Here is a 23,726-nt window from a genome sequence, read left to right as displayed (position 1 = left end):
AACTCTTTTGACCCCATAATCAAACACTGAATTTTAAGGTATATTTTTCAAGGTATATTTTCCATGCTGTAAGTCATACATAATTCAGGTGTCATACAGAATTCACGTGTATTCGATAAAAAGCTGTTAAATATTAGCAGATATCAAGCTTGGTTTTCTCTATTAAAGATCCAGTCAGCTGCAAAACACAACATTTGAATCATTGTTTGAAGACATGGGACCTGGGCTGGAGGACTGGGTAACTCTTCTGAACAGGATGCCTGCAAACATAATTGCAGGTTCATTGGATGACAACCATGAAGGCAAAAGTGGGGTGAACGAGATTTTCCTGCAGGTACAATATTATTAGTATTATTTGAGGTATATAGCCTCAACTTATTCTGCAGTGCTATACAATATTATAAAAGGAGGGGGATTTAACAATAAATGATGCAATTAGAAAATGTTACAGAAACAATGAGTTGATGAGAACGCTTCTCAGGCGCCCAGACCACTTCAGCTCAATAAAGTGGTCTAGGTAACAGGTTCCCCTAGTTTTAACCCTGCAGCTGTAAACATAGCAGTTTAGGAGTGACTGAAGTGACGGCTCCCTTTTAACCCCAATATACTATTTCCACATCTTCTTACATCTAGTAACAACTGTAATAGAAAATCTCAAATTAAATACATAATGCCAAGTTTTCATTCTTGGTGGCAAAAAAAGACCAGGGGCTTTAGCCTAGGGTAAATTGTATAGCCCCTCCTGCACATATTGACTTAAGATCCTCCTAAAACCTGTCCTATACAGTACCATAAACCTACTTCACCTATCATAAAATTCTTCACCTTCTGTATTATCTCAAGCCATGTTTTAGGGTATTAATCCATCAGCCCCACTGCATTAAGCCCATGCACCCACAGCAATACTTACTCCCCCCACACACAGCTTTGTATAATTCCAAATATGAGGCATTAGTGTGGCACTGTCACAAATGATAGAATTATAGGTGGTATTTTTCCATCGGTATCACAGGGGACATTGGGCTAACGATGAAATGATGCCAAAACTAGACCTGCAACTCTTCAGAACCCCATTCGGGGCTCTGGTCTCTGCAAGCCCTCCCAGCAACAACCCTGTCCTCGAGTTCTTCTAAAAGCTTCTGAAACCTCTATTCAATTAAATTTAAATTGGTATTCATATGTCCCCAAGCCCACTGGTTATACCCACTGGTTATAAGTACCATTTTTTGTAATCATGCTGCATGGTATCTATCTTTCCTATCCTATCCTCCATATGAACTGCACAAATAACTCAATAATTATTCACACCATCTAGGGAAACGAGGCAGCAGTGAAAGATCTAGAAGAACAAGGATGGAAGATTATTCAAGAACTGAAATCGCAGCTCAGACATAAAGGAATTATAATAAACTATCCTGAAAAATCCTATGAAGGTATGAGGGATAATACACACAGAGTTATTTACTAAATAAAAGATTGTGTCCAGTTGGTGAAAATCTGGTGAAAATGACAAAACTCTAATGCCAAATACAGTCAGAGTTCAGTCAGGTCAAGTAAAGTTGCAGCAATCACCCAAATGCATTTGGTGGCCATTGGGTAAATGCCTGGTGGGCCGCGATGGCCAGGGGACAAGGCCAGCAGGAAAGATCAGAGGATCTCCCCCGCTGGCTAATGCAGGGTAGGTGCTATCAAAGCCTTGGCCTGTGGGCCTTGACTGGACAATGGGGAGATCAAAGATCTCCCTCACCGGCCCAAAGGCATTTTGGAGGAAGGAGGGAGAGCAGGACCTGGGAGCCAGGTGAGGTCCGAGTGTTGACACGGTCACCCATTAGTGATAATAGTAAAGGGAGGGGGCATTAGATCAAATACAAGAAAAAAATATATAAACTTACCATCTTAAGCCTTATTTCTTTTAAATCTTCTAATTTTCAGACCCCCAAAAACACCAAATAAAAATCCATAATCCTGCAATACAAACAAATAAAAATATATATTTTTTAAATGATAGCAAAAAACCTGACAAGAAAAACTCAGAAGTACAACTCAAAAATAAATCCATCTTTGACCTGCAAGGCCTCATTGTCGAATGAGGTTTCAAAGTGGGAAAAGCCTTTATAAAGGCTTTCCTACTCTTTGAATTCTCAGTGTCCGCTTGTAAGCAAACCAATCAAAGTGTTCTGACAGGCAAGTATGTACAGCATTTGAATGCAAAAGCACTGATTTTATTTCCGACCCCGAATGCATCTGGGCAATAGCTGTAAATTTGCATGGACCGACCAAATTCCAATCAAATTTGACTTAAGTAAATATGAGAATTGCCACTGCAGTCAGAATTCGGACATTTTAACAGGATTCTATCCATCCGGACAAGATGTTTACTGAATAAACACAGAAATATGAGTGGGGATTGTTGAACTCTTCAAGGGTTATTTATTTTTTCAAAATTTCCTCTGGAAATATTATTGATTAGTGGGGGAGGTAGTGTTGAAGTTTAATATATTGATCCATATAATGGTGTGGTTTTCAACAGGACTGAAGCTAGGTCTTGGTCATTTCCACGTACAGAAACGGGAAGCAAAACCTGTCCATGAAGATGAAAAAGAAAACGGCAAAGGTAAAACAATCACTGTTTATAAAGGCTGGATTTGGGTGCAAGCTAGACGCCATGTTAAGAGTTTGAGGGATACATCTTAGTGCAGGTCATAAAACAGTTAAACATAAATAATTAATATGGAACAGTAGAGTTCTCAACACTATGGTACATCACAGCTGATCATGACAGATCCGTACCCTCTCCATTTGCATAACAATTACTGACAAAACAAGGTGTAATCAGCAATCAAACAGCTGAAAAACACAAAAACATAATGATATGAAAACACATAATGTATTCATCAGTATTGTCCTGGTGATGCAAAAGAACAGTATTGTAATTTACAAGCGCCGTATTTACTAAGCGCTGTTAGACAAAGCGCCGCAAATTGGGGTAGACCTGTAAGCACTGAGCTAACTTGCAGCCATGGGTAAAATGAAGACTTTATCCAGCTTGCATACTATGTCTACAATTGGCATATTGACCCTCATCTAATGCAGTGGAACAAAAGGTGTAGAGGGAATGTGTTTTATTATTTGCCCATTTCTTTGTTACAATTAACTTATTGTGAGACTGCTTTGTAATTGTAATATGTGTCCCTTTGGATCAGTGAATCAAGATCCTACCTCTAATTGTTAGACCATGATCTATTTATTTACTAGTAGCAGTTTTAGGTGAATACATTTCTATTGAATGTTTTTTCAATAGACATGTAAAGCCTTCTGATTCATTAACAATTGGTCTCACAGTACCCAGTATCCTGTAGACATGTTGTAAGCAAACACATACAACATTCTCTAAACACACCCTCTCTACAACCCCTACACACACTACGTCACCTATACACACACACTACAGCCCGTATGCACACACTCGCTACATCCCCTATAACACTATGCCCCCCATACATACACTCTCTACAGCCCCTAGCCACACATATTACACCACAAACACTAATGAAATTGACCTATTTACACAATACCACACCACACTCTACACACACGCAATCCCACAAGCAGGCTCCAAACACATGCACCATACGCTTTCCTAGCCCTTTTGTCCTCTGGTATTCTACTTGTGGAGACACCAGAGACAATTTAAAAGCAAACACAGCGCAAGCATGTTATTAAATTTGCTTGCGCTGTGCAGAACAAATACAGGTCCTTTTTCTAATGCTACAGCTCTTCAGCAGGGCTCTGCGCATTGAACCAACATGCTCACTTTGAGAGGAGGTGTGCTTGTCATTAGTGATGCCAAAACACACCCTCTCTGGCCCCGCCCCCTTCTAAGGGGGCTGCTCTGATTGAAAAATGTCCGGGCCTAATTTTTTTCCCAGTTCCGGCCCTGTAGGGCTCAATTTAGAATTCTGGTTCTTGCTTTCAAATCTCTACATAATGCTGCTCCCACCTATCTATCCTCCTTAATACAGAAGTATGTCCCGTCTAGGCCCTTACGCTCTGCTGGAGACTTACGTCTATCTTCTGTCCGTACTCCCACCTCTGATGCTCGCCTTTAAGATTTCTTGGGGGCTGCACCGTTCCTGTGGAACTCACTTCCCTCCTCCTTTAGATGCTCACCCAGTCTCCACTCCTTCAAAAAATAATTAAAAACCCACTTTTTCATAAAAGCGTATCAATTAAACTGGTAATAGCTCCCGACTGTTTCCTTTCTTGCAACTGTCATTAGTCTAATACTATCCTTACCTTTTGTGTCACTTTACCCCACTCCCTCTAGCATGTAAGCTCATTGAGTAGGGCCCTCAACCCCTCTGTTCCTGTGTGTCCAACTTGTCTGGTTACAACTACATGTCTGTTCGTCCACCCACTGTAAAGCGCTACGGAATTTGTTGGTGCTATATAAATAATCACATAATAAAAATAATTGATAGAACTCAACAAATATATTGTGTTCACATATATCTTAACTATATAAAATATATATGATAGTTCATAATAGTACTTAATACGGATGTATTAAATATTCATAAATATGTTAGATGTTAGATGTTGCACCTTAAGCCATGTAAATTTTGAGGTAAAATCCATATGTGTTTAATTTTATCTGAATAAATTGATTATGTTTTTACCATTGTAGCATGTAAAGGTAAAGATAGCATTTTACAGTCTCATTCTTAGTTTGTGATTTCTGTATGCATTGCTTAGGGTGTGAGCGTCTAGAAGAAGCCATCAGAGAAGTTCAGTCCATTACAGAAAGATACAGCTGGATTCTTCAGGTGCCAGAGAAAGATCTGTACATGGATTTTCAGGAGGTGAGATTTATGGGACATGATGCATATGGTTGATTTTAAAAAGCAAAAGCTCATTGTGTGTGGGTCTTGTTCATATGATAAGTGGTTGTAAGGTTCATTCATGTTGCAACCTTAATTTCTTCTATTGTACAGATTCTGGTGGATCTAGGCTCTAAAAATTTGAAAGGACTTTACAAAGCCCGGATTCGAGTTTGTGTAGCTGGGAAGTCTACAACCTTTATCAGCCTGGTGGGGATGGAAAGCAATTCTTTCTTTCGCAGCATGCCAGGGATTATTGCCCTGTCATTGGATGCTTTGAAAACGTAATCAATCTTTCGTTTTTCCTTTCAAAAAGGATCAGAGATCTTCGAGGTGGAGTACACGTTTGGACAAATCCACTCACGGCCTTTTTTAATGGTTTGTTCATTTGAGAATATCAGTGGGAAGATGGCCTTTGTTACCCCAGTTTTTAAGTGTTGCTTGACCTTTGCTACAGCAGCATAAAGCAACATATAGATCAGGTCCTCAATTAAAAAATATGTATTCAAATTGTTCTCTGGGAAGCAAGATCAAAGGAGACCTGCATACATATGTTTGTAAAACAGATTGCACAGTTTACAAGTTATACAGCTTTGTTTAACTTTGTGAATCATGTGATGATTCATGACATCAATTACTTTTTTTCACATGTAGTCTCTAGAATATAAATGTTTTTAAATCAGTGGACTAGACAACTGATACAAAGCTATTACAAAACCTGAATTCAAGACAAAATCTCAATGTGTTTTTAATGAAAGCGAGTGGTGTATGGTGAGTGGTTTAAAATATTCTTTGAATCCCATATTGTGTAATGCCTGCTCTGATTGGATTAAAGAATTTACGACCTTAATGTGGGGAACCTGGACTAAACAGGCTTATTTGGATGGACATGTGGGTTGTTCTGAATATTGGATGTCTGGGACATCAAAACTCATTAGCTTCCACATTCACATAATTTTCAAATCTGTAGCCAGTTACATAACAAAACATGTGAGTTCATACTTCCATTGCATGGTATACAAAAATGCTAAAACATATAGCACCTTTCACATTTAATCTTAGTGTTTACAGCAACAAAAATTGGTTTAAATTATATAACACAAGCATGTAAGTGTGTTTTAGATATACAAACATACATGCTACTGTAATTGCTTTTACATGTGATTATAAGAATTCTATGTGAATACTGGGTACCGAGGTCACAATGTTGCAAAGTAAACTACCACCATTTTTTCACTCTTATGAAGAAAGCACATGGAAATGAGAAATGCTGATAAAAAGAGGCTGGGCTGGCAGTGTTGACATGGATAGTGGGCTTTTATTGGTGGTTGCTTATATGTATGTGTAATACCAGGAAAGAGTTGGTGGAAGGGGGGAAGGAGAGAGGATCAGGAGGGGCAGTTTTCCCTACAGGCCATTAGGATGGAGAGGACTGCTTGATGCTGGTCTCAGAAAAGTACTAGCATATATAATGTATCTGTATTCTTTTTATAAATATTGTATTTTAGTATCAGTATAAAATACTTAAAGTATAATTAAGATGAAGAATGGGTTATCCTTGTTTGATTTGAAGTTTCTCCTGATGGGACCATTCATATGCTGTATTACAGGTTAAAGAATAACTGGTGAAACTACAGCTTTTTATCCATAAAATATTACTTCCTAGGAATGACCTCTCCTGCTTTATGTAGCACATTGCACACGTGTAATGTCAGTAATAACTAATAGCCTACCAACTGGTAAGGACAGAAAATGACTTGGAATACCTGTGTCTTAACATACAAGTACAAATAAAAGCCCATGTGTTTTAAATATAATTCAATTAACACAAAAGCTTGATTAACAATAAGGTGGCCCTAGGCATCTGATTAGGGATTACACAGGAATCCTAGAGTCATGATTTTGCATGGCCTTATTATCCATCCCTACATGAAGAATAAATAGGGGGTGGGAACTGGTAAGCCCCCTAGGGCCCTATGTGATCTGTTTAGCATAGGTAATCCTTCGTAAACATCTTTTTCAAAGCAAAATTTAAAAAAGCAGTCTTTTGATTCATGGCAAATCAGCATTACTTTAATTACTAAGTCGATCGATGTTCACATTTTCCATTAATTAATTAATTGATACCTGCCATTTCAGCTCATAATGCAGTGTTTTGTTGATTTACAAAAATTCATGTATGCACTTCCAAGACAAAGTGTTTTTTCCCTTTTTTTGTCAAATATTTAATTTAATGTAGAGATTACGGTGCTTTTGTATGTTTTTTTGTTTGAATAAAGACTTATTTTATTATTGATTCCAAAGTCATATTTTATTTAATTGTGATATTATATTATTCCAAAGTTATAATTTATATCCCAATGCCATCGTTCACACAAAATAGCAATCATACAGAACACAATTTGCAGATTTAATCTTACTAAAAGACAGTAGGTGGGACTGTGCCATGGTTGTACAGCAGAATAATTCACACTTAATTAATAAATATTTTTTGAATGCACTTGGTTTTGTAGTAATTCAAATAATTTTCAAAGTATTGTATACAAAGTTTTTTTTATTTTTTTGAGTTTTTTTGAGTACTGGAATTGCACCTTGTAAGATTGGCACTTTTTAGATTTGTTCTTGCTCAAAAACTTCAAGGTTTTCACTTTATAAGATTGGGACTTATATAAGGTATTTATATAATTTAGTATCACATTAGAATAATTCACTAGACATTCCAAATTACAAGTTTTGAAGAGAGACTACTGCCCACATGAACGTACAGCCAGAATGTAGGAAAAACATTAGGGGAGGAGAAGTTCACAACATCTGGAGTGGCAAAGGTTTCCGACCCCTGGTTTAGGAGTGCATTAAACAGTTGTACATTATATGTACATTCAGTAAAAGTGTATCACAGAGTTCCACAGCAATGTGTAGAATGTGTGAGTGAATCACAGGACTTTGCAGCAATGTGCATGGGGTAGGAGTATATAACGGTTACAAATTAAAAGGGGAAACTCAGCTACAGATAAAAGAAAACAAAGAAATAAATGTGTACATACTGAGTCCAAAGAGGAAAAAAGCCTGCAGAAATTAATATAAATCCATAATTAGTTGCTTTGGGAGTTGGAGTCCAGTAGGGGGAGTTAGAGTTCTTAATAGTGTCCTGTTTGAGTGTATTTTACCATAAAAGATAGGTGTGAGAACAAGTAGGATATCCAAGTTAAATTTAGAGCTCTGCTAGGAGGAATTTAGGAACACACACAGCACAAAAATATCAGCTTGATGGAGGCAAAAGTGATATACATGGTTATTAACTAAAGTGAGAATTCAAAGTAAATTGAACTGGAAAATGTATTTAATTCAGTTATGCTTTCAGTTTGGCACCTCTGCATAACAGTCTGGGGCAATGGAAGACATAAGAGTCAAAATGGACAAGCAGAGGGTCTGGCAGGTAATCAGAGTAGTAGCTCAGGTAGCAACTTTGTATCTTGCAGAGTAACAAAATAGCGATACAAGACATTCAATTGAATCGTTAGTGAGGAGTAATTGATCCAGATGCTAAAGGCCGACTGTCATTTCATTGTGGTTGTTTGATTTTCTGTGTGTATTCCTGGGTCGGCATGTAATGTATTTCCAAAGATTCAGCACCTGCTTCTGTCTGTCCAAGAGGCAGGGTCACATTTCTATTGCCTGGTCTTTTCCTTCATAAGAGAGAACAGACAGGGAGGAGGGCAGCAGTAGGGAAGCACTTATACACAGACAGTGGAAGTGGAAGAATGGAGCAGATATGGATCTGCTTCACATTGCTCTCTGCTATCTGTATTCAAGGTAAGGTTCTATTGAAATGTTATGTGTATCAATTATAACTCAAGAAGGATTAAGAATCCACATGTCCCTAAGCAGTTTAGTAGTCCTCCCCCCTTCTCTTTTTGTATGTGTATAGTGAATGTTACCATGCTTGGCAATATATATATATAGATATATATGAGAGAGAGAGAGAGAGAGAGAGAGAGAGAGAGAGAGAGAGAGAGAGAGAGAGAGAGAGGAGAGAGAGAGAGAGAGAGAGAGAGAGAGAGAGAGAGAGAGAGAGAGAGAGAGAGAGAGAGAGAGAGAGGAGAGAGAGAAGAGAGAGAGAGAGAGAGATGTAATCTATAGTCCTCCCACACCCCACGTGTGGGCATTGGGTGGGGGCAGCATTAAATATTCATGGGAAAGATCTAGCTTCACCCATGGGCAACAGGTTAGGGCCCTAATACTAATAACAAATGGGGGACCAAGTGTCCTTCCCTGGCCCCACCCATGGGTGTTGGGTGGGGCCACAATATTAGTAATACATGGGGTGAACTAGTGACCACTCCAGCTGCCATCCATGGACGGCAGGTAGGAGCTATAATTAATTATAAAATAGGTGGTGGACATGCCAATGTCCAACGCCCACCCCACATAATAAACATATCCCCCCTTGGGTGGACTAGGGGTCCCCAAGTCACCCTCCTAAAATACCCAGAAGTATTCTTTCTTCTAATTATTCTGCTCTTTAGCCCCACAAGAGGTCAAATTAAAATCCATAATAACCAACTCCACTACTTAAAATAAAATAAGCCCAATCATTAAAAAAATAGTTGTAAAAATTGTAACCATGCCGCAATACAAATTAATCCACCTTCACCCATGGTGGGCTCACCACAGAATGATCTCTGATAACTCTTATATAGGCTTTCCCACACTATCACAAAGCATGGGAAACTTTCTCATGCTTTGCAATGTGACCCAGTGTGCTCTGCTCCATCAACAATGTCTGGATTTTTTTTTTTAGAATGGCCCTGTGTCTGGATGATTTTGACCCATTTGCTGCAAGACTGTTTAGATATTAGAGAATAACCCTGTTAAAAAAAAAAATAAAGGGTCTGAATACTTTCTGAATGCAAAAACGGATCCAGGCACTAAAGTTGAATAGGCAGCAAGCCACTTTATAGAAGAATAATACTTTTCAAAATCTTGATTTTCAACGCCTTTTGCACATTATGTCTGCTTTTCAGTTTGGGCTTAATCATGGATTTAGACTTGATTTAGACTCCATTTAGAGTCCAAATGATAAAAAACACAAGACAATAAAATAAATCATGATTCTAAATATATGTTAATGTTCAATAAAGTGGCATACTGCCTAATACATTTTCACATAGTGTGTTGAGTGCCATGATCCATTTCTTCATTTATCTAGAAGGTTTTCTGCTTGGCTTAGGAAAATCATGTTGCTACGCACTTTGTGTAGAATAAGTTACTTAAAGGGGCACTATAGTCACCCAGACCACTTCAGCTCAATGAAGTGGTCTGGGTGCCAGGTCCCCCAGGTTTTCACCCTTCAGATGTAAACATAGCAGTTCCAGAGAAACTGTTTGAATGCGCAGCGGGTCTTGCCGTGCATGCGCATTCTGCTCCACTCGGGAGCTGACATCGGCGGAAGAGGAAAGGTCACCCGCGCCAAGGGAGCCCGGCGCTGGATTAAGGTAAGCTGCTGAAGGGATTTTAACCCCTTCAGCGCCAAGGGAGGGGGACCCTGAGGGTGGGGGGGTCCTAAGGATGCTATAGTGTCAGGAAAATGAGTTTGTTTTCCTGACACTATAGTGATCCTTTAATAAAAAATAGCACCAATGTAACTGCCTGACATTGGGGACATTAACATTTATACTTTGGTGTCCCTTCCCACCCCCTCCTACTACCTGTTCTTCACTTTTATAAATCTCCCCGAAGTTTCCATAAACTAGCACTGTATTTCCTTTTTTTGGAATCACTGACTGGCATAATCTCTACCTAACATTTGTTCCATTAGACTGTCCTGCATTTTTAAATAGCACAAAGGAGTGTGGGCACACAGGGTTCAGCTTACAGTTCAGACAGCTGTGACTACAGCCAGAACGCACAGGATCCCTGCAAAAAATAAATAAATAAATATTGTCATAATATGTAGCTTGAGGCTGAAGAAGGACGTCTAATGTCTGCATGGTTTCTTTAAATAATTAATTAAATTAATCCGTACACCATTATGATTACTCTCAGTCCTCCAAACTGTATTGCTGATGAAAAAGAATACCTACAGGGAGTGCAGAATTATTAGGCAAATGAGTATTTTGACCACATCATCCTCTTTATGCATGTTGTCTTACTCCAAGCTGTATAGGCTCGAAAGCCTACTACCAATTAAGCATATTAGGTGATGTGCATCTCTGTAATGAGAAGGGGTGTGGTCTAATGACATCAACACCCTATATCAGGTGTGCATAATTATTAGGCAACTTCCTTTCCTTTGGCAAAATGGGTCAAAAGAAGGACTTGACAGGCTCAGAAAAGTCAAAAATAGTGAGATATCTTGCAGAGGGATGCAGCACTCTTAAAATGGCAAAGCTTCTGAAGCGTGATCATCGAACAATCAAGCGTTTCATTCAAAATAGTCAACAGGGTCGCAAGAAGCAGGTGGAGAAACAAGGCGCAAAATAACTGCCCATGAACTGAGAAAAGTCAAGCGTGCAGCTGCCAAGATGCCACTTGCCACCAGTTTGGCCATATTTCAGAGCTGCAACATCACTGGAGTGCCCAAAAGCACAAGGTGTGCAATACTCAGAGACATGGCCAAGGTAAGAAAGGCTGAAAGACGACCACCACTGAACAAGACACACAAGCTGAAATGTTAAGACTGGGCCAAGAAATATCTCAAGACTGATTTTTCTAAGGTTTTATGGACTGATGAAATGAGAGTGAGTCTTAATGGGCCAGATGGATGGATTGGTAAAGGGCAGAGAGCTCCAGTCCGACTCAGACGCCAGCAAGGTGGAGGTGAAGTACTGGTTTGGGCTGGTATCATCAAAGATGAGCTTGTGGGGCCTTTTCGGGTTGAGGATGGAGTCAAGCTCAACTCCCAGTCCTACTGCCAGTTTCTGGAAGACACCTTCTTCAAGCAGTGGTACAGGAAGAAGTCTGCATCCTTCAAGAAAAACATGATTTTCATGCAGGACAATGCTCCATCACACGCGTCCAAGTACTCCACAGCGTGGCTGGCAAGAAAGGGTATAAAAGAAGAAAATCTAATTACATGGCCTCCTTGTTCACCTGATCTGAACCCCATTGAGAGCCTGTGGTCCATCATCAAATGTGAGATTTACAAGGAGGGAAAACAGTACACCTTTATGAACAGTGTCTGGGAGGCTGTGGTTGCTGCTGCACGCAATGTTGATGGTGAACAGATCAAAACACTGACAGAATCCATGGATGGCAGGCTTTTGAGTGTCCTTGCAAAGAAAGGTGGCTATATTGGTCACTGATTTGTTTTTGTTATGTTTTTGAATGTCAGAAATGTATATTTGTGAATGTTGAGATGTTATATTGGTTTCACTGGTAAAAATAAATAATTGAAATGGGTATATATTTGTTTTTTGTTAAGTTGCCTAATAATTATGCACAGTAATAGTCACCTGCACACACAGATATCCCCCTAAAATAGCTATAACTAAAAACAAACTAAAAACTACTTCCAAAAATATTCAGCTTTGATATTAATTAGTTTTTTGGGTTCATTGAGAACATGGTTGTTGTTCAATAATAAAATTAATCTTCAAAAATACAACTTGCCTAATAATTCTGCACTCCCTGTATTTGCATTGTATAAATATATCCAGCTATTTGAAACGATACAAGCAAGGAATATCTGGGAATTTAGAATGTTCAATAACCTTTGTAATAGAGAGTCAAGAAAACTTTGTAGCAATATGGCCTCAATGCTACCCTAACTAAGTAACAGTATTAATTCACTAAAGACCACTAAAATCGGCCGGTGAAAGAAGTATGGATAGATATCCACAGTTGAGCTTATCTAAAAATAGAAACACAGATATGTGATGCTCTCTACATACTAAAAAATGTATTATAATCAAGGTTAAAACACTTGCAGGATCAGGAGAATGTCATCGCTTTTTATGGTTCACAGAACCTATTAGATGCCACTCAATGCTACTCCCCCTATTGCCAGCATACAGGGGTTAGAAGCAAATCTGTTAGAGTGAGGCCAATGTTGTTGGTTTTGGTTACTCACCATTCTGCATTCCTCACTGACAATCCTAGTCTTGGTCCTGGATTGATACTTCACTTTATGCGTATCGTGATTCAACCTTTACTGTCTCAGAAGTGGAATGCTTAGCAAACCCGATAACAATATTATTAGTTATTATTTTGTGTTGGTGCACTAGAAATATTTACTGCTATTGAGAATTGTTTGAGATTTTTTTAGTATCAGCTCCTAGTCTAATATGCCCCCCCCCCCTTTTTTTTTTAATCTAGTTATTATGATGAGCATAGCTTACTTCCATTCCATATTAGCTATTATAATTTTAAATTTGAAATCCACTTTGAATTCACTTCAAATTCTCACTTTTGTGAATAACTAATAAACAATAAATAGTGAATAACCTGTGCATATATGTTGTATATTCTTATTATGAAAGAGTCTAAAAAGAATGTGTTTAGTCAAGTAGTAAATAGATGCTCAATATGGATTGACATGACATTCTCTACTCACATTTTTGTTTGTGTTTCATTTGCCCAGGTGCATTTTCTGAAAGTGAAGAAGAGGAATTGCTGAATTATCTATTCGTTAAAAAGGGCTACAGAAAGGATCTGAGACCAGTTGAAGAAATAGATAAACCAGTGGATGTTTATGTTGCTCTAATGCTTTCGAACCTGATCTCACTAGTATGTTCAAATGTTCTGAAATGTTTAGGTGCAATCAGTGATCCCTTAATAGGTACACCTTTCTGATCTTGGGTAGGAATCTGTTAAAAGAACACTATAGCAATAGGAATACTCTTCCTAACTCAATGGCGCCTTGGTCCCTAGATAGATTCAGGCCAACCCTTTCTCCCATATGCCATAAAATGGCCTTTTTCCAGCGCCAAGACTACCTTGGAGCTGCTTACCTTATTAAAGATACATCACTTCCTCCATCGCATGTCCAATCCAATGCTCCTCATAATGGAACATTGGGGAACTGATGCGCATGTGTGGTGTAACGTTCCATGGGGTGTACTGTTGTGCTCATGAGACATTGCTGAACACGTATGAAAGGGCAGTTTTTGTGTGAAAAATGCAAAAAACAAATATGAACACTAATTTTGGCCTTGGGTTTTGACTAAGTATCTACTAAAATGACTGGACATATCCCATTTTGAATCCCCTGGGTTGTCTACTTTTGCAAATGGCATGCAATGATGGGGTAATTGTTGTTCTAAGGCTGCCATATAGTCTCAAAGACAACATAAGCCCAGCAAATCTATCTGGAAAATTTCAATGTGTATAAACTGAAAAGTGGTAAGCCTTATATTTGACGCTGTAACTTTTCAAAACCCCATAAAGCCTGAACATAGTGGGTACTTTTGTACTTGCGAGACATCACTAAACACAAGAGCCCAACCATGCTACAGGTGCTGAGGGTGAGAGCGTAAATTGTATTTGTGTAGATATTATTTTTAATTACTTTTTTTTAATGGTGTCAGCACATTTTTTTATTATAAAAGTAGATTAAAACAACAGAGAGTTAAAGTATAGAATATGTAACTAGTTATATCAGGATAGGTAAAATATGTCAAGTCTGAGATAAGGACCCAAGCTAATAGAACATAAGAAAAACGGCCTTGACAAAATGAGGGACATGTACATATTAATGTTGTGGTAGAAGAGTAGAGAGAAAATTTTGCTAAATAACAAATTCAACTGGGCAAGACTGTATATAGAAAAAAGAGCATATATCTCCCATTTCTGCTTAATGTAGACTGTATTAGCTAGCTATCAACATGCTCAGCCTATCCCTGTCATAAGATGGGTGCTGGACTGGTGAGATAACGTGGTAGAGTCCTCTGCAACTGCACCCCACCAACTCCTAGCCTGCATGCGGATCAGGATATGGAGCCCACAACCACAAGTCCCTTGTGGAGCTGCTGATATGACCTGATGGTGGAGCTCAGTGCATGGCTTTTTCAGGGTGCCTTGAGTGTGGGTAGTCCACAGAGGGCAGCGGTATGTGTGGGTACCACCTCTGATTGTGATCCAGTTAAGTAGCGGTGCCCAGCAAGACCTGGTCGTCAGCGGTGAAGCATGCTCTGTGTCTTCCATCTCTGCTTCCCCCTCATCGGCACTGAGTCAGGGTGTCACCCAGAGGCTGTAGGTTGAGCTATGCTGCATGGCAAGTCAGGCTGGAGCGGAGCTGCCACAAGAGACCTCCGTGGTTGTTGTTGTATCCTGCTCCGAAGTTGCGCCCAGAAGTGCTTAAAGGCCTGATTGATGCGGTCTTCTAATGAGCCCTGAGTTGTGAAGGGGTGGAGTGGTATAGTCATCTCGTCGGCGGCCATCTTAGCTGGTGCCCCGCAAACAGCCATCTCTGCGGGAATGGACAGGTCCGGTGTGGGTGAGAGTGCCATCTCCCCAGTGGAGACCAGGATATCCCTCACAGGTCCATGGGGGTAGGAGCATGCTTGGACCCTGTAGTTGATCCAGGGGTGAGGAGAGTGGCCACCTCTCCCCACCTCAGCCTCCCACAGGCCACAAGTTTGCTCCATCATGGAGCCGGCAACCGCATAGGTGCAAGATTGATGCTCACAAGACTCTCAAGATTTAACTACTTGAGGTAGCAAGGAGTATCCGCTGATATTCCGGTAAGATTGTGCACGATTAAAGTCATGGGCCTGGAGCTCAAGCCATATGCATCCAGCCAGCTCGGCAGTCAGGCTCTGCCCCCCATTTGTGTAGATATTTATGTGTTTGGGAGCATACAGTTGTATGGATGTGTATTTTATTGTGTAGTTGTTTGTGGGAATGTGCAAGTGTCTGTGTTTTTGGGAATTGTGTGTGTCTGTGTGTAATGGAGTTAGGATTTGTGTGCGTCTGTGTAAAAGGGAGCATGGACTTGGCAATAAGGATTTGCAGCCCCCATTGGAGATGGTGAATTGCCAGTGGACCCCAGATAACTTTACTGTAAGATCCCTAATGTAAACATTCTTTGTACTTACTAAATGTAGGGAGAATTCCCAAATAACTTAAAGTGCCTTTAAAGTCACCCAGACCACTTCATCTCATTGAAGTAGTCTGGGTGCAGTGGTCCTGTAGTTTAAACTCTCCCAGGAAAAACATTCTCAATCTTGAAGGGTTAAAGACACCTCTACTGACTGTCACAGTGTGAGTGCCTAGAGACACTTCCTATGCAGCAAATGCGATGCTTGCACGATGGACGTCTTGGCTCTGGAAGAAAGGTAAGTAAAACCTTTAAACTGGAGATATCCATATCTAATGTATTGGACATATGCAATAAGGCCTCCATTTAATATCACTGGATAGGTTTTCAAATTCTTTAATATTTTTGGATAAACTTTTGAAAGTATTTAAAAAAAATGAAAATACCGGTATCAAAAAATATATCAATATATTAAACATATTATCAACATATTACACATTTAAAATATTTTTTAATAATATTACTTCTAAACATATATGTATATATACTACATAACCCCTCACACACATACTCACACACATACTGCACTCCTAAACACATTCCAGACCCACACTCCATCCCTTACCCAACTCTGAATCATCTACATATACACACACTAGATCCCTTTATCCACTATGAATCCTCTACACACACACTCAAAGTTGGGGTTTTCAAACACACACTAGATCCTCTACACACACACACTACATTTCTGGCATACACACTCTGGATCCCCTATGCACACACTATATTCCTTGTAAGCAAACACATACTACATTCCCTAAACACACACTCTTTACAACCCCTACACACACTACATCACCTATACACACACACACTACAGCCAGTATGTACTACATCCCCTATACACACTATGCCCCCTATACACACACTCTCTACAGCACCTAGACACACATACATTACATTACACCACAAACACAACATGACTGAAACCAACCTATTAACACAAAATCACACCACAATCAGGTCACTCTACACACACGCAATCCCATAAGCAGGCTCCAAACACATGCACAGTACTCTTTCCTGGCATTTTTGTCTCCTGGTATCCCATTTATGGATACACCAGAGACAAGTTTCAAGCAAACACAACGCAAGCATGTTATTAAATACATGGCCTTTTTTCTCATGCTAAAGCTCTTCAGCAGAGCTCTGCACTTGGTCTGCCCTGGAAGAGCATTGAACCAACATGCTCACTTTAAAATAGGGTGTACTTGTCATTGGGGATGACAAAACACATCCTTTTCAGTGGGCCGCTGTGATTAAAAAATGCCTGTGCCAATTTTTTTTCCCAGTCTGGCCTTGCTGATTGGTGAAGTGAAAAACATTAATTATATTATTACAATGGCTCTTGTAAATAGGGTTGGATTTATTAGGAAGCAAGTGAACAGTCAGTTTTTGAATTTCATGTGTTGGATGCAGGAAAAAAGGACAAGTGAAAAGATCTGTGTGACTTTGACAAGTGGCAAAATGTGGTTACTAGATGACTGGATCATAGCATCTCCAAAGCAGAAAGTCTTGTGGAGTGTTCCTGGTATGCAATTCTTAGTACCTACCAAAAGTGGCGCAAGGAAGGACAACCAGTGAACTGGCGTCCTTCCTTGCGCCACCAAGACTAATTGATGCACATGGGGAGCAAAGGCTAGCCCGTCTAATCCGATCACACAGAAGAGCAACTGTAGGTCAAATTGATGAAAAACCTAAAAACCCAATGCTGGTCATGATAGAAAGGTGTGAGAACACATAGTGCATCTCAGTTTGCTGTGTATGGGGCTGTATAGACATAGACTGGTCAGAGTGCTCCACTGCCGAAAGTACCTTCAATGGGGATGTGAGCATCAGAACTGGACTAAGGTTGCCTGGTCTGATGAATCATATTTTCTTTTAAATCAGTTGGATGAATGTGTGCATGTGCATTGTCTTCCTGGGGAAGAGAAGACAACAGAATGCTCAATGGGAAGAAGACAGGCCGACGGAGAAAGTGTTATGCTTTGGGCAATTTTTTTCAGGGAAACCTTGGGTCTTGGCAGTCATGTGGATGTTATTTTGACATTTATTACCTACTTACAGATTGTTGCAGACCACATACTGCCCTCCATGGCAATGGTGTTCCATCAGCAGATTTGGTTTATCTTAAGCCATAGGAAATGAATGATTAATTGACACAAACCAGTGAATGGTGCCAGTGGCTGCAGCAGGCTCTAATGGTTGCATTGTTTACGATGCCCCTTTAACCATACCTCGTAACATTACGAGATATAGATCTGAGACAGGAGGTGGGCCTAAAGGAGTGTGGCAGTGAAGCAATTGCATCACTTGTGATGCTCAAAGGGGACAGGCCCATTCAAAAAGGTTACATGCTTTCCAAAAAAGGGGCTGGCCAGTTTGCCCTAAATGCACGCCAGGCTGACTAGTCTTATAGCTGTCCATTGAGGTCAGGACATGAGCAGTGCACTGTTAAACAGCTCTGTCTATGAACTAAATGCCAACAGTGCAATTTACACAGTATGTACATGCCTATGAAAATTAAGCGCAAAAAAAAAGGGAAATTATTTAGGGGTTTTATCATCATTCATTAAGTTATTAAATTCCCCTATTGTATTGAGCATTAGGAGTTAATATAAAAAACAGGGTTGCCTGGGACACCAGCAAATTAATGTTAAACGTAATCTCTATTATCCTCCAATCAATACACATCAAGTGAAAAGGAAAAAGGAACGTTCCCCTCCACTATCAAGTCTACATTGGTTTATTGTGGAATACATATTAGCTGTCACTTTTGTCAGAACAATATTCTGCAGATAGCTTATATAACAAATGGGATAATTCAGTTTTTTTTTGCAGAAAGAAGCCGATGAAACTCTGAGTACCAATGTATGGGTTGAGCAGGTAAGAGATGCAATTTATATCGATTTTTGCGCATTCTACTGGGGTAGTCAAAATATAAAATCACAATAAACACTAAATGTATCCCATTGTTAACTAACACTTACTGGGTTATTTACTAAAGTGAGAATTCTAAAAGAATTCCAATTGTAAGGCCAGAGCAGTGAAACTGAAAGAATAGCTGAATTTTTCCAGTTTGGCTATTCTAACCTTGAATTTGAAATTCACCTTAAATTCTTAATTTACTGAATAACCCCATAAGGATCAGGATTTTTAGTAGGGTCCTGAGTCACAATGACATTTACTGCAGAATGTGCATACTTGAGTTCACAGATACATTACTATGTTGGCTGCTTTTGCGGAATTATATAAAATATAGAATGGAAGGAAAAAAGATCCAGATACACCTGAGGTATCTTCTAAAAGGCAGCCTTTTTATTTGGAACAAGAAAGTGGATACAATGTTCTGGCTCCTCTCTGAGCCTTTATCCAGGTACACCTGAGGTTTCTTCTAAAATGCAGTCTTTTTATTTGGAGCAAGAAAGTGGATACAATGTTTTGGCTCCTCTCTGAGCCTTTATCAAGTCTGATAAAGGCTGAGAGAGGAGCCGAAATGTCTCCACTTTCTTGTTCCAAATAAAAAGATTGCCTTTTAGAAGAAACCTCAGGTGTGCCCGAATATTTATTTTCTTCCATTTGATGTCTGCAGGATTGGCTCTCCACACTGCAGGAAGTATTCCCCCTGTTTTAGTGTGTGCATTATACATTTTTTTTTAAATATATAAGATGTAAGTCTGCTCTTGAGAAATAGCTTAAAGTTTGATTCCAAGCATTATAACTGCTACAGTTCATTGCAGTGATTATGATTATGATGGCACTGTTTCCCTGTAAGAAGGTGTGTTCTGATGGGCACCAAGCCTCTCCTAGTGCTGGCTTACTGACTTGTAGTTGTTGAAGCTGGAATGAGTTGTCTAGAAGCTGGATGCTGATACAGCCATTCATTAAACAAATGAAATCCTGTGCTAGATATATGCTCAGAATTGACATTAGCCAGCACAGCTAGCCTAAATATATATCTCTGTAATGCTGCATGTATAGGTTTCTAGCCCTATGAGCACTTGGAACCACTGAAGTGATCATGATGCTTGAACTAACCCTTTAATTTACTAAAGCTTATTTTATATAATCAAGTGCCCTCTCCATATTCTCCAGGTGTGGTATGATAGAAGACTGTCATGGAATGAGTCAGAGTTCTATGATATTAATATTCTCCGGGTCCCTCCAGACATGGTGTGGAATCCACAACTCGTCCTGGAAAATAAGTAAGAATAGAAACTGCAATAAAACTGTTCCAAGCATTGGGTTTAGAGAATAAGAAGATCACTAGTGTTATATTTTTTTAGATTCATTAAAACATTTCTTTTGGTTATTAAATGTATGGTATAGATAAAATATTATATTTTTATTATCATTTATTAATTTGTATTATTTGTTAACCCCTTAAGAGAGCAAATAGCAAAACTGGCGTCTGATGCCAGCACACACAGCAAACTGGTGCCAAGTAGCCAATGCCAGCATGAACCCCCACCTTGTGCCACTCTATCAGTACTCTCTGACATTTATCTGGCAAGGGAGAGTGATGTCAGACAAAGAAAATTTAGCTTTTATTTATTTATTTTTTTATTTGGTGACGACGACCATCTTACAAAGGATTAACCAATACGAGTGTTTTAGAAAAACACAGTTTTTTGAAGTATCCATACATTATTCCTAACTCCAGACTCCAAAACACCAAAAACGTCCCAACTCCAGAACAGCATTACAGCTCACCCAGCATTAAGCCTTACCTTACACTACCACTAGCTCTATGCTAAACCTAATCCCTAACCCTACCCCAAGGAAACCCTCTGCTAATATCAGTAAAGATATCAGCCGATGGGTTTTCTAGTTAAAACAGAAGAAAATGATTTGTGTCCACTATCTGATGGCTGTTTTTTTCAGCATTACAGGGAGATTTACTTTCCCAGTCAATTGTACTGTGATTGGTGCTGGGCAGCTGGCAAAACCCAGCACAGATCACAGCCGCATAAATTCTTCTTGCTGTCTACATACAGTTTCCTCAATTTATCCCCCTTCATATATACATAAATGGAAAATGGTGGATGTATGTGACTCGTTTACAATATGACTGAATGGTGATTGTGACTAAGTGGGAGAATGTAAAGTGAGACAGGGCCGGCAGAGAATGGTGTGGGTGTCCTACTTGTGGGTCTTTGTGTGGGTGTGTGTGTCTGCTTGTGGTGTTGCATGTTTTTAGGAAAGCTAAAGAAAACTTACGCTTAATGAAGCCGCTTTTGTGTATAGATCCTGGCCCTGTAGTCTCACTGCTCAGTTCTCTGCCATTTATATATTAAATCACTATGCTTCTATTTATGTAGCAGCCATAGCAACACCTACCCTGGCTCAAACCTTTTGAGATCATCCATATGTCTGAGTCTACTGTTGATGCACAGCAATTGCTACACTCAACCACTTGGAAAGCATGAAATCAAATGTGTCAGCACGATGATGTCAAATGCAAAGACCTTCGAGGAAGTGCCTCTCTTTGCTTCCAGTATGACAGCCATTAAAGACGTGGTCTCTCACAAATGTAAACATTGGCATTTCTCACCATAAATGAAATACTTTACAGAGAAAAAGGACCAAAACCACTTTATTAAGATTAATTGGTTTTGGTGCTTAACGTTTCTTTTTAGTCCAAGAACAATCACTAAGTATTTCAATTCACTAAGAAACAGAAACGTGCTACATAATGAGATAGTAATAAATAGAAAGATACAGATAATGATACAAAGATTCAGCTATCACCATATGAATCTCTCATCTCTTTCTCTCTCTGTAATAAATGTCAAAAGCCAGAATTAATAGAGCAACTCCATGTATGTCTTTAGTGCCATATACACATTTACATTTTTTTATGTTTCTCTCTGTAGCAACAACGGAAACTTTGAGGTGGCTTATTACTGCAATGTCCTGATAGAAAGCAATGGTCGTGTTTACTGGCTGCCACCTGCTATTTATCAAACCTCCTGTTCGATCAATGTGAACTACTTTCCATTTGACTGGCAAAACTGCTCTCTTAAGTTTAGGTATGTATCCACCCTAACCCATGAATACTGGTGCAGAATTTATCTTATTCATCTGATTGGTTGCAATCTTAGTTTTAAACTAGAAATAAACACATTTATCATTTAGATTTTTTTACTTAACCGGTTAAGGTCCATGATATCCTGGAAATACTGGTCTATAATCCCCTTAGATCTGAATCGAAGCAGAGTTAAATGAACCATTGCTTTTGCCCCTTCCCTAGCCCCTTTGTGTGTCTCTTTCTCTCCACAGCCCCATTTGTGTGTCTCCTCCACAAGCGCCTTTTCTCTTTTTCCCCCAGCCCCTCTATGTTGATTTGTGTCCCCCACAAGCACACTCATCCAATCCACGTGTCTCATTTCTTCCATCCAGCCCTTCTATGTGTCTCATTTACCTCAGTCCCTCCATGTTTCTCATTCCCCCAGCCCCTCATTCCATTGCCTCAGCCACCCATGTGTCTCAATCCCTCAGCTCTTCCATGTTTCTCATTCCCCCAGTCCCCAATGTTTCTTACTTTCTCCCCTCCCTCGATGTATCTTGCCCCCTCTCCAAACCCGTGTCCGCTTAACTCACTCCTGTGTAGCATGATCGAGCCGTAGACAACAGTAGACAACAAACTACTCTGAGTCAGTGCTCCTCAAGGCACACCTAACAGTCCAGGATTTAATGAGTCACCTAATGTCTCTAAGGTATTTATAAAAAGAAAGAAAAACACCTTAGAGGTGTTTTTCATATTTTTGAAACACCTTAGACACACCCAAGTAATCCATAAATCCTGGACTAATAGGTGTGCCTTGAGGAGAGTATTGAGGAACACTGATCTGAGTTACAGAAAGCAGTTTGGTGGTGCTCCCTGTGCACACTTCCTGTCAGGTAGAGGGAAACACGCTCCTCTACTCTGGTCCGCCACTTGCTCACGCTACAATGAATGTCTGGCAGAAGGGTACCTCCTGCCAAGTACCAGTGACCTGGTGTAGCGTTACTTACCTTATCCGGGGGCCGGCCGCGGTCCTCTCTTCAAGCCGCGCGCGGTCCTGCGGCTGCACGAGCCGAGCGCGGTTCATCCGACTCGCCTAACAGGAAGACGGGCAGTGACCGCGAGATGCGGTCACGTGTCCCGCCTGCAGCTAAGAGCGCGCCGCGAGTCTCGGGCGCGCTCTTAAAGAGACAGTGGGAGCCTAAATTGCAAAAAGGCTCCCATTGGCTCCTGTCATGCCAATCACCCCATACACTTACCTGTTGGGGGTGTGGAAGTGACAGGAGCCAATCACATTAGTTTGAAGGCTACTTATACTCACCCTTTTCCCTTAGTTCCTTGCCCTATCGTGGTTTCTGCTACAGTTCCCTTTAGTGCTTGTTGTGTTCAGTTGTGTTTCTCCGTATTTGACCTTGGCTTTGCATTCTGACTTCGTTTTCGCTTTATCCTTGTCTGTACTGTTTGCCGGCTTGCTGATTCCTGTGTACCAGACCCCGGCTAGTTCTCGTTTACGCTGTCTCTTTGTGCCCTTGACCTCGGATCGTTCCTGACTCTGTACTTCTCCTATTACGTCGAGTCCGGCCACTCTAAGGTCCGGTAGACGTATCTCTCCTCTGTGCTGTCTTCTGTTAGGCTGGATCCTGCGTGTAGGGGTATATACTCGTTACACCTGGATCCCGAGCTCTCTGGGCCTGTGCACCCTAAGGCAGACACCTGTGCTGCCTTATGGTAGCGCCGGCCCTGATCCTAGAGTCCCCAATGTAAGTAGTCAAACAGTGTGCTGATGGATGGTTAACTA

The 23,726-nt window shown here is 40.1% G+C and overlaps 2 protein-coding genes across 3 annotated transcripts in view; both read left to right on the top strand.

Moving 5' to 3' along the window:
• Positions 1-5,469, top strand: part of PRSS56 (serine protease 56) — a 43,877-nt gene extending 38,408 nt beyond the window's left edge. The window contains exons 14-18 of the mRNA XM_063442840.1: positions 169-334; positions 1,316-1,433; positions 2,531-2,614; positions 4,756-4,862; positions 4,995-5,469. Of these exons, the coding sequence (XP_063298910.1) occupies positions 169-334; positions 1,316-1,433; positions 2,531-2,614; positions 4,756-4,862; positions 4,995-5,168 (649 nt within the window). The 3' untranslated portion in view covers positions 5,169-5,469. The remainder of the gene's footprint in view (positions 1-168; positions 335-1,315; positions 1,434-2,530; positions 2,615-4,755; positions 4,863-4,994) is intronic.
• A 3,087-nt stretch (positions 5,470-8,556) lies between these two features.
• The window catches only part of CHRND (cholinergic receptor nicotinic delta subunit), a 39,350-nt gene continuing 24,180 nt past the window's right edge, over positions 8,557-23,726 (top strand). For both annotated transcript variants that reach the window (XM_063442845.1, XM_063442844.1), the window contains exons 1-5: positions 8,557-8,693; positions 13,462-13,607; positions 18,763-18,807; positions 20,017-20,126; positions 21,798-21,953. In XM_063442845.1, the coding sequence (XP_063298915.1) occupies positions 8,642-8,693; positions 13,462-13,607; positions 18,763-18,807; positions 20,017-20,126; positions 21,798-21,953 (509 nt within the window). In that variant the 5' untranslated portion in view covers positions 8,557-8,641. The remainder of the gene's footprint in view (positions 8,694-13,461; positions 13,608-18,762; positions 18,808-20,016; positions 20,127-21,797; positions 21,954-23,726) is intronic.

The sequence above is a fragment of the Pelobates fuscus genome, chromosome 2, assembly GCF_036172605.1.
Source record: "Pelobates fuscus isolate aPelFus1 chromosome 2, aPelFus1.pri, whole genome shotgun sequence".
Lineage (NCBI taxonomy): Eukaryota > Metazoa > Chordata > Amphibia > Anura > Pelobatidae > Pelobates > Pelobates fuscus.
Note: the sequence above shows the minus strand (reverse complement) of the source record. Positions and strands in the feature narration are given on the sequence as shown.